Here is an 11,333-nt window from a genome sequence, read left to right as displayed (position 1 = left end):
CAAGGATAAACTTTGTGATTCTTTACATGTTTTGAGCTCTTTAATAAGGGAATTACAATGTGCTTGTAAAGTCACAGACATAAATGCTTTCTCATTGTGAGTCCAACCTTAAATAATGGAAGATTTAGTTGTGTGGTTCATTGTAATATGCAGAAATACAAGTAAAAAACAAGGATCTTATTATAATCTTCCCTCAGCGAAACACTTATTTTTTTCTCTATGTGAAATGAAAGAATTTACTTTAAATAGAGGAAAAGAAATCTTCCACCTGATGATACAATTACACAAGAAGCTTTGTGTCCTGAGGAAAAACAGCCTGGGATGGTGGGGACAATAGGTTTAGGCAAGGAGTTTAGGTAGAAAGGAAAATAGGTTTTGATAAAGGAAGTCAGGCTTTGCAATTCAATTAATCATTGAGAAACACATGGCAAGGGATTCCTTTTACTGAAGATGAATGAGAAAAGTCAGCCAAAATCAGATATCTGGTCTGGCTGGGATTTATCTTATTTGATTTCAGAGTTTGATTCATTTCTCCCCTCAGAGGAATCTGGTTCCCTTTGCCCAGGCAGCCTCCACCTGCCATGCCTTCAGTGTCCCTGTGTCACAGCTGGCAGCTCCTGAGAGTGTTGAATCAGGGAATCACAAACTGGGGAAGGTTGGAATGGAGACTGGGGGTGTGTGGTCCAAGCTCCTGCTCCAGCAGGGCGCCCCAGAACAGGATACTCAGGGTTGCGTCCAGATTGTTTTTTAATATCTCCAATGAGGGGCACTCCGTGCCCTGTCTGGACAATCCAGAGGTCAGTCACTGCACAGGGAAGAAGTTCTTCCTCATGATCAGGTGGAATTTCTTGGGCATCAATTCCTGCCCATTCCTCCTGTGCCTTTGCTGGGGCCCACGGGGCAAAGCCTGGTCTAACATCTGACCCCCCACTGCAAATACTTAAAATATAGATGTTTATATTATATTATAAAGGATCTTAATTGGTTATGGTCTCCTCTTATTGGGAAACAACTGAGCCTTGAAGTGTGTGATTTATGCAGGATCTTGGCCAATACTCTACTCTAAAGAACCATTCAGTGGGCTAAACTGATAAAAGATTCCCTTTTAGGTGATTGTTGACCCCAAAGGAAGCTGAAACATCCAGTTTGCATCTGGACACCAACACGCTGATGTCTAAATTTTCCAGTGTCTTTAACAAACTCCACCTCACACCTGCCTTTGAAGGCACTAAAAGAAACAGGATGGCGTTGGACACAGGGTCTCCTACCACAGCACAGCACAAAGGAGGTTCTAACAGGAACATGAAGGGCAAACTGACTAATTACCTTAGGCTGGTGATTAACCACAGTGAGTGCTCATTTTTCCAGCTTACCCAGCCTACATTAGGTATTCACAACCCAACGTGTGAAGTGTGTGGAATTTCACCCCCAAGCAAACATCCAGAGCTGAGCGCTCATCCTTCTCTCCTTTCAGAGATGGTGATGGAGAGGAGTACACCCCGAGGAAATTATTATCTTGTCCTCCATAGACATCCAAATTATGTCAGGCAGATTGCGTTCAGCAGTGCCTGTGACTGGGAAAATAACCCTGAGTAATCAGTTCACATTTACATTCTTAATGTCTGAGATTGGGTGAGACGAGTACTGCTGTAGGAGGGTGAGGTGAGTCCCCCCTGCAGTCTCAGTGGAAAAATTGGGATAATCACAGGGAAAAGTATGGAAAAAAAGATGTCCTTTTGGTGGGGAGGCCCTGGCACAGAGTATCCAGAGAAGCTGTGGCTGCCCCTGAATCCCTGGAAGTGTCCAAGGCCAGGTTGGACAGGGCTTAGAGCAGCCTGGGATAGTGGGAGGTGTCCCTGCCCTAGGCAGGGGTGTGGAATGAGATCAGTTTTAAGATTCCTGCCAACGCAAATGTCATGGGGTTGCAAGATGTGGCTGGACTGTGTATTCTGTCACCATCTGTCAGAGGTGGGGCAGTTCTCCTCTGTTCACGGGGCAGTTTTCTTTATCTCTCCCACAGCCAATCCTCCCTCCAGGAGATCTCTGCTGTCCATGGCCACTGAGTGTCCCTGCAGGGCTGATCAAATTCCAGCATCCCATGGGGAGATGCTCCGCCCAGGGCAGGAGCCAAGCATTCCTCCCTGGATACAATCTGAGCCTGGAACAGCACAGCAGCCTTTGCCCACTGCATTCCCAGAGGAGCAGCTTTCTCCTGCCCTGCATTCCCAGAGGAAGAGCAGGCCCATCTCCAGCAGCCCTGGAGCTGCAGAGGAAAACTGCAGCCTTGTGCAGGATCCCTGCTCCAGCAGAAGCACAGCTGGCACTGCAGGAGGGCTGAGCCACCCTGGGATGGGACTGTGCCACCACCCTGACACACAGGGCTCAGCTCCTGCTCTCACCCTGGCAGTGGTGTTATCTATTACTTCATTTCTATTTTTTTTCCCCATAGTAAAGAACTGTTATTCCTACTCCCATATCTTTGCCTGAGAGCCCCTTAATTTTAAAATTATAATAATTTAGAGGGAGGAGGTTTACATTTTCCATTTCAAGGGAGGCTCTTGCCTTCCTTAGCAGACACCTGGCTTTTCAAACCAAACCATCCTGGAATTCCATGACTCTCTCTTTTAAATATAAAAGAAACAAATACTAGTATACACCAGTAACTAGACTTCAGTGTTGTTAAAAATAGCTTATTCCTGTTTACCCAAATTGAATTTTATAGGCTCAGTCTATACCTAGGAGAAATATGAATATTTTCTTTGCCCTTAGGAAGGGAGAAAGCTTAGTCTTAAACCTGCATTTTAGTGAATAAAAATCAGGGTTGTTCTCCTTCTCTTGGAAAAGAAACAGAATTGAAATTGAGTTGAAGTGGCCAGAGGAAAGCAAGAAAACCAATGAATAATACAATGCATAAAACAATTTCTGAGACAGGAACAGCTGGTCTGTCAACTCTTTAGAGACTATTAATAGGAATGAAGATTTCATTGTGTGTCACTGGGAAAAGCAACTTCCCTTAGGTTGGGAAAAATAACTTCCTTATTCTTGAATAAAATACAATGGAAGTAGAGAAGGGATTGCTGACAGATTTGTTTTTTTCAATGCTGAAAAGATTAAAGGAGTTTATTTTTAAAGGAGTTAAATGATATATTTGTGGAAGACGAGTACAAGTCAAGATATGTTTTTCAAATTCACCAAGTGCTTCAGATACTTGGATGAAATTAAATTTACAGATCAAACAGGTAGGACAGAATCCATGTAATCCAAGGGTCTGTAACTTTTGTCTTTATTTTGTGTCCCAGGTGTCCCTGGGCCCAGGCTGAGTAACAGAATATGGGCACATATGGAGTCAGAGCCCCAGGACATGGCAGGAGTCAATTTTATCCAAGAAAAACAGTGAGGAGATAACACAGGGAGGGCTTACAGAGAACATCAGTTGGACAAATTATCCTCATGCAGCTCCAGGCACCTGTCTGATATTTAGTGCCTTCCCTTTTTAGTATCTCAAAGACGGCCTTTTGCCTTCAGTTGTTTGATTTCCCTGCTCTCACCCCTCTGTTTGAAACACCCCACAGAGATCACTGTCAGTAATAAAACCTCCAGCGTTTTTTTTATACCCTCCTTTTCCTAAAGACCGTGAAGTTTTGGTGTTAATTAAAGTCACAATATGTTTCTCAGTAACACCATGTTCTGCCTGAGCACTGAGTTATGTACTCTCTGTAATTGCAGCCTCCTTCTGCTAATCCCAGGGCTTTTTGTTTTGCATCTTTAGTCAGATTTGTCACAAGATTGTTTAGAAATGTCAGTAAATTCACCTTTATGCTCTGGCTGATGGCTCATGCTGCAGCATGGGGCTAAGACATCCCATTTTCCAGCCTGAAGTGCTGCTGGAAGAAATTCAGGTGTGTTTCAGGAAGATTTTTATTATGAAAAACCCATTTTCAGGTAACATATGGTATCGAAACCCCATTCTCCAGCTTCCACAAAGGTGCTCAGCAGCTCAGCAAATGTCAAGTAATTTTCATTAAATGGCACCAATTGATTCAGAATATCCATGAGAGGGATTAGGAGGAATCTCAGGTCTGTTGCCTCATTGATTAAGTTTCATACCAACACAATGGCTTGTTGTTGTTAACAAGAGAAGGTTTTTATGCACATCTGTTGAATTCTGAGCCCAGGCTGATGTTGTGGAGCAGCAGGAAAACAAAGGTGGTTCTTATCTTTGATTAGTTATCCTGTAATTCTTGGAGAAAATAAAATAATAATGCTTAGTTCAAGGCAGCTTAGGAGGCAAGAATCTATTTTGTGACAAAAAGTAGCAAAATGCATCAAAGCATATGAAAATATTATGAGAAATAAGTATGATTTTTTTCCCTGCATTTTTTGTTATTGGAGCTTTGGGTACATACAGAGAAACAGCAAAAAGTAAAATGAATAATGCAAATTAATATGATGAACAGAAATTAGTTTTTAGACTAAATAAGGTTTTAAGGATGTGTTTAAAATAATGAAGAGATGTGAGAAGACTGATGAAATAAGAGACTTTAATGTAGGTGAGGTTTATAACATTAACTACAGTGAGATGTTTCAAAAACCCAATAAACACAGGCTTGATTTCCTTATTAGGATGGAAAAATATTCTTACAAGAGGAATTGCCAGGTAATTAATTTAAATCTCAAGGATGGGAACATGGACTGCTTTTTTGATCAGCTGGAGATGAGATAGGAAAAGCAGATGGAGGACAAAAATGTATGAGAAAGCAAATATTGAGAGATCAGGTCTGCTCCATCAGGCAATGCCTTCTCCTAAAAACTGCTTGCAAATACCCATAGCAAAAAACTACATTAAAAAATTTTTAAAAAAAGTGGCTCACACTTGGGTTTGCTCCAAGCTGATGGTGATGACCTAAAAAAACCTCGTTTAAGTGACCTTCAAGGCATTAAATAATAGAATCCAGGTGAAATATTGGAGGCTGGAATGCCACATGTGTTCTTTCAGTGGCATTTTTATGTTTACAGTGTGGCTCCTGAGAGCAATTCCCTTTGAAACACAAATTCCTGACCGTGAAATTTCAGTTGTGAGAGAAGAGGCTTGGGGCCAGAGCTCCATCCCCTGACCCAAATTATTCTGTTATTCTCTGATCTTGGATATTTGAGTTGGCTGGATAAAGTTCAGCAGGGATTGTGAACTGTTCCTGTCCTGGGGGTGTTTGACAGGTCTGCACTCTGCATTTTCCTTTGCATTAGAAGCAGGAACTGCCTGACACTCTATGTTGCCTGCCTTGTAATGGGATCCTAAAAATTATTCCAGTGTGACAGGAACAACCTTGCTGACTAGTGAAAGTGGCCACAGTTTTAACTTATCCATTACAGATGGGGAAAGAGTCAAAATCAGACTTTAATTTTTATTTTTTTCCCCCCTAAGGTTTAATCTCTTTATTTTCTCACAAATCTGATTTTTGGAGTAACATCTGAGGCTGTGCAGGTCAGGAATCAGATGCCATTTTGCAGTAATGAAAGACAAACGTATAGAGAAGAGCAGATTAAATGAGAATTTAGTTTCAAATGTTATATATGTATATCTGAAATATTTAGGTGGAGCTGGAAAACCAGACACAGGACTTGTAGGAGAGCTGTACACCTATGGAGAAAGCTGCAGAAATAAGTATTTTTTCTAGTGGCATTGAATTCCTATTTTGGGGTAACTTAAGCAAGCCCTGAATCTCCTCTCACTGTACAGAACTCATGTGCTTAACACCACTGGGAACTAATGAATGATAAACAGGATATGAAACAGCAGTTCAGTCTTACCAAGGAAAATTGCTATGTTCATAATTTTAGTTCTCTCAGGTCCTGAAGATATCTTGGTGCAATATTCAGTGGGGCAAAAACCAGAGCTGGTGCCTGGGCCCTAAGAACCTGACACTTAAATTTATTTTTTTCCCCAAAAAGACTAATCTGTAGGCAAGAAAATCTTGAACTTTCTTAGCACCAAGAAATAAACCTGAACCCAAGACTCCTTTGTGATACAAGGGCCAAAAGATCTTGTTCAAGTTGTGGAGGAAATTCTGCCATTGCACAAACTTTCCCGTCTGTGAGGATGGGGATGCAAAAACCCAGAAACTCCATCTCTGACAGTCCCAAAGGGAATCCCACACTGCCAGACCCACTCAGACCTAAATCCTTGTAAAACCAAGAGGGGTGAATGCAGCACAGATAATTCCTGCTTCCAAAACCACCCCAAAACCCACACTAGTGTCCCAGCTCCCTGCTTTGCTTGTTTTTCTGGGATATGTTCATCATTTTGCACTGGCCAGGTGCACAGAGGTGAATCCAACACCCCGGGGTATCAGTTTCTTGGGGTCTGGATTGAAGGCACTTGAGGCAGTATTTCATGTTTTACTCAGGTGTTTATTATTCCTTATCAGTAAAACAGTCTCACTACTGTGAGTTCAGCTTTTCATCAGAAGGCACAAAATGGCCACAATCTCTTGTTCCAAGGTCTTTGAGACTAAACTATCCAATTAAGAACTGACACCTAGATTATTTTCCCTTTTAACCCAATAACTGATCCCAAAGAACCTCAGTGTGGACTTTTCTGCCCAAGTACAAAATGCCACCCAAACACATGAAGAAGAAGGAAGAAGCAGCATGAAGAAGAAACCCAGGACAGCACCCTGTGCCCTCCATCTTGCTTCCATCCACAACATACTAAAAATCCCAAACCCTAAATGTCTCACCAAGTGACACACCTACACTGCTCTCCATAATCTATTTCACACTTTTGTGGATTCTGGTCTATCTTGAAGTCCAGGAAACTCTGAGTGAGGGTCAGAGTCAGTGCTCCTCAGGGGGTCAGGGCACCCCAGAGCAGACAGGAATATTCCCAGTGCCCTGGGATTCCACACGGGAGAATCCTTTTCCCTCGGCTCCCATCCCGCGGGGGGATGCTCAGGGAGCTTCGGGGATCTCGGGGCGGGCCTTGGGCATGTGGGGGCGGGCAGAGCCTCGGCTTTTGGCAGCATCACAACAGGCAGAGGCAGCGGCAGGAGCCGGCGGCTGCTGCGGAGGATGCGAACTTTGCGCTGGCTGCTGCTGCCGCTGGTGAGTGAGAACCGCTGGGGTGGGGGGAGCGCACATCTGGAGCCCGGCCACAGCTGGATGGCTCCGCTGCTGCTGCCCCACCGCAGCCAGGGTGGGGGAAAGTCAGCAGGAGCTGGGTAACTTTTCTCCTAATGGGGAGCCGGGCAGAAAGAAAGAAAAACGAGGAAAGATTAAGAAGAAAAATATAAAATGAGGCAGAGATGTTAGAGGGAAGGAAAGAAAAAAAAATATCCCTGAGTGAATGTGTTGACCGAGCTCCTTTCATTAAAAATTTCCAGCCTCAAGATGCTGTTAATAAATGACTTTTCTGTTCTTTAGAACTGCTGTTTGCAGAGGACAGAAGAGCATCCCCAAATCAGAATGGATGTGGCAGGGCTTCAGACAGACAGGAGGGGACATGTCACTGTCCCAGCTGTCCTGAAAAAGGCAACTTTGCAGGACAAGGAGGATAGCTAGAAAGGAGTAGTTCCTGCTGATGGATGGGGACAGTTACCTCTCTGGGAGGGGCAGGGATGTTTTCAGAGCTGGAGGTTTCTAATATCACCAAGCAGGAGCATGAACTGTCTCGTGTCTGTGTGCACTGAGGGCAGCAGGTGAGCCTGTGCCACTGGACACCAGGGAAGATGGATGAGCACAGGGACACAATCCAGGCACAATCCTCCCTGATCTCCACACTCCGCTACTGGCATTGCCTGTGATGCTTAACAAAAATTGCTGCAAATCCAAGCTCAGAAATTTCTCTTCTTTGCCCTCAATGGTCAGACTCAGGGAAGAGTTTGGACCCTTTCCTCTGAGTGTGATTACCAGGGACTCGTTAATTCAAACTTTGCTCATTTCACAGTGAAGTGTTCAGCGTGGGCAGGGATTCAGCAGGAGTCAGGAAGGAGAGAGTCACCTTCCCAGGAAACATTCCATCTTGTCCTGAGAAAGCCAGATGCAGTGGGTGCTTCTCTAGGGCCTGCCTTCCTCTGTGGGTAACTGTGAGAGCCTAAAGGACAGACTGATCCTGACCTTTCATTTCCAAATGGTGGGAGGTGGGATGTAAATTTTCACACCTGCACAACCCCTGGATCTTGTAATTTCCTCTGTATTTACACAGATTTATGCACAAGGGATATCTTGGGGGTTCTTGCAAGGCAAACCTCACCAGTGCAGCTATTATCATGTGTAATGCTGTTCTTCCATGCAAAACCAGGCAGCCTAAAGGCTTAGACTGCTGCAGGTGAAGTGATTTTGGCATCTGGGCCAGCCTTTTTTACACCTAAAGGAGGCACAGCTCATTCTTGCAGCTGTCAGCAGAGTGGAGCTGATCCAAAGTGATGGATTGTGCACATCTGGGGCCTGCCATACATCATTTTAATACTGCAGCATATTGCAGCAGGCTGTGCCCATAACAAGAGGAATTCTATAAACTGCGTGATCTACACAGCTTTTGGCCTCAAAATATGAACATCAGCTCCATGTGAGAGGCAGTGCTCTGAATGTCAGTGGGGTTTGTGTCTCAGTCTAGGTCTCCTTGCATGTTCAGTGGGTGAGAGAAGGCCTGAGACCCCTAGGATGTACTGAGGAAATAATCCCTTCCTGTTTCAAAGGATCATGTCTGGACAGAGGAATAATTCCTGTATGCATTCTGCAAATAAGTCATTAATCAGATACGAAAATAAAGCAGAGGGCTAATCCTGAAAACTTCCTCTGTGGAGCTGGGTACTGTTACCTCCTGTCAGCTCCACAGGGATGTATTTGTGCCTTGCAGAATAGAGTCCTTGACAATAAAAGAATTACCATTCACTGGTAAGTGACAAGGAACAGAGAGCAGAGGAGGCTGAAATGCCTAAAAATGACTTTTCATGCCTTAAAGAGTGCAGAGTCTCAGGAAGAAGAGGACAAAGAGCAGAAAAGACTCTGCCTTCACTGCTCTCCCTGCTGTGCTAAACTGCTTTCCTCTCCAAACACCTACATTTCCCATTTCTGGGAAGGGCTTTGGTCTGATCTGATGAATGGAGGTGAGAGTGGAAACACAGGTGGGTCACCACTGAGCTGTACAATCCCTTCAGCAAAGTATTGTGCTGAATAATAATAAATATTATAAACAAATATAAAAGAAAACAATAAAGAATTGTGGACATAGAGATCCAAACCCATGGCAAGATGCTGAGCTCCCAGTAAAACAAACCTGTGTGTCTCCATTTCCGTGTTTAATTTGTGCTTCCTCTATCAGCCTGGTCCCTGCAGACCTTCAATTCCTCTCCTTGGGGGGCTGGATGTGTGGGATAATGTGTTTTAAATTTTTTTTTAAGCCTGGAGGGAGTTAATGAAGGGAGACAGGCTCCTGTACAGGCAGTCACTGTCCTCAAACAGGTGTCTGAGCAAAGTAGGAGGAATCCTTCCCTGGAGCTGCTTGTCTGCTTTCACTGATCATTAAGGGAGGCTTGATGGGGGAATTTGTATTAATCATCTACAATTAACCGTCTAAAATTAGGAATCTGGTCTAAAGCTACTCATTGAGCCTTCTTCAGTATTGCTGGGGAGAGATGGAAGCACTCCAAGAATACAGATCAATTAAATGAACTTGCTGTAGGACTTTGACTTCCAGGTTTCAGGACTTTGGGATTAGATGACATGAATCCCTCCTGCAGGCAAAAAAATGATACCAAAAAGAAGAAATTTCTCTTTAATTTACAGGGATACTTGCAATAGCAGAAAATGGGGATCAATTATTAGTGTTCTGTTATTCTTCAAGCATTTGTAATAATTAAATGCTCTACCCAATTTAGCAGAGTGATGATAAATTAATTTTTCTCAAGGTAATACTAATTACACAGCATTCATAAACAAAATAAATTGTTTGTATGGCTGTGTTGTCTCATAAAGAATACCTATGAGTGAATAAATATAATGATATAAATGGATAAATATGTTTAGCAAGTGCTGTTCTCTGTAAGGTCATGCAGTTAAACACAGTAATATAAATACAGTCCAATCCACAGAGGAGCATTCAAGAATTGCTTCAATGTCTTGAAAACAATATTGAAAATATGTAAATATGTTCCTCTAAATGACTGTGAGGCAATCAGTGTCTCAGCTTCCCTTCTTCCATAGGTAATCGAGTTAGAGGCAGAAAACAAACACAGAAAATATCCTCTAGGTAGTCATTTTCAGCCAAAAAGACTCGTGAAATAATCTATTTAACTGACTGAAGAGAAGGATTGGAAATGAGGCTTTAGCTTGGGGGTTGGAAGCTTCTGGGATCAGGACGGTGTCAGAGCTGGAGGCTGAGGGCAGGACTTGGTGTGAGAGCTGAATTCAGGGCTGGGCACTGGAGTTCTGTCGCTGCTGGGGTCTCCTGGTGCTTCCCAGAGCCCAAAGTGGCAAACATGCCTTGGGGATGGTGGAAAAAAACCTAAATGGATGCAACTGAGCTCGTAGCAGTTGAGCTGACTATTTTTACTGCATAAGCAGTCTTTATTTTTTTATTCTTTCTTGTTTTCTGACAGGACACAACACTCTGCATATGGCATTATAAATATCCAAGAATTACTCATAGGCCAGGGCTTGGACAGGAGGGTTTTTGGGCAGAGACTGGGAATGTGGTATGAAATGGACAGGAGCTCATGGAGCTCAGGATGGGGCCCAGATCCCTCCAAAGCACATAGGAAAATTGTCCTCAGTGTCCTGCACTCCCCAGTTTCAAAGATTTTTAATTGGCACTTGGCTTTTTAAGAAGGAATTCAGCAGATGGACAGTTTAGATGAGACACATTCAACAGACTAGAAAGTTTATGAAAAAGGCTGAGGTTTTCTTTGTCTGTTATTCAGCCTGTCTTCAACTTTTTGCTTTTTTCCATGAGACTTCCTCCATCCTAAAAGCCTTTCTTGCCCATCAAAATTTCACTGAAAAAATGTGTGTATTTCAAAGCATATGCTGATTCTCCTTCCTGATGTCTTTGACAATCCTGGCCAACTCTCAGGACTGACAGAACACTTAATTCCACACTTAAAAATGGGGATGCAGGAGTTGTCTTTGCTGTGCTTTTCTGTATTCTAAAATACCAGGTGAGTTTTAATCCTCCAGTATCAGTTTCTCTGGGTCTGGATTGAAGGCACTTAAGATGGTAGTTTCATGTTTTACTCAGGTGTTTATTATTCCTTATCAGTAAAACAGTCTCACTACTGTCCAAGGCATGAGTCCGTGTGTGACAGGAATGGCAGACAACTCTGTGTGAGGGAGAACTA

At 43.2% G+C, this 11,333-nt stretch overlaps 1 protein-coding gene across 1 annotated transcript in view; it reads left to right on the top strand.

Annotated features, from left to right (window-relative positions):
- The first annotated feature begins 1,242 nt into the window (after positions 1–1,242).
- Positions 1,243–11,333, top strand: part of LOC121338018 (vasoactive intestinal polypeptide receptor 1-like) — a 32,439-nt gene continuing 22,348 nt past the window's right edge. The window contains exons 1-2 of the mRNA XM_041408562.1: positions 1,243–1,348; positions 6,953–7,108. Coding sequence (XP_041264496.1) covers positions 1,243–1,348; positions 6,953–7,108 — 262 coding nt within the window. The remainder of the gene's footprint in view (positions 1,349–6,952; positions 7,109–11,333) is intronic.

This window comes from Onychostruthus taczanowskii, unplaced genomic scaffold (genome assembly GCF_017590055.1).
Source record: "Onychostruthus taczanowskii isolate IOZ18803 unplaced genomic scaffold, ASM1759005v1 scaffold3, whole genome shotgun sequence".
NCBI classification, from domain to species: domain Eukaryota; kingdom Metazoa; phylum Chordata; class Aves; order Passeriformes; family Passeridae; genus Onychostruthus; species Onychostruthus taczanowskii.
This window is presented reverse-complemented; position numbering and strand designations above follow the sequence as displayed.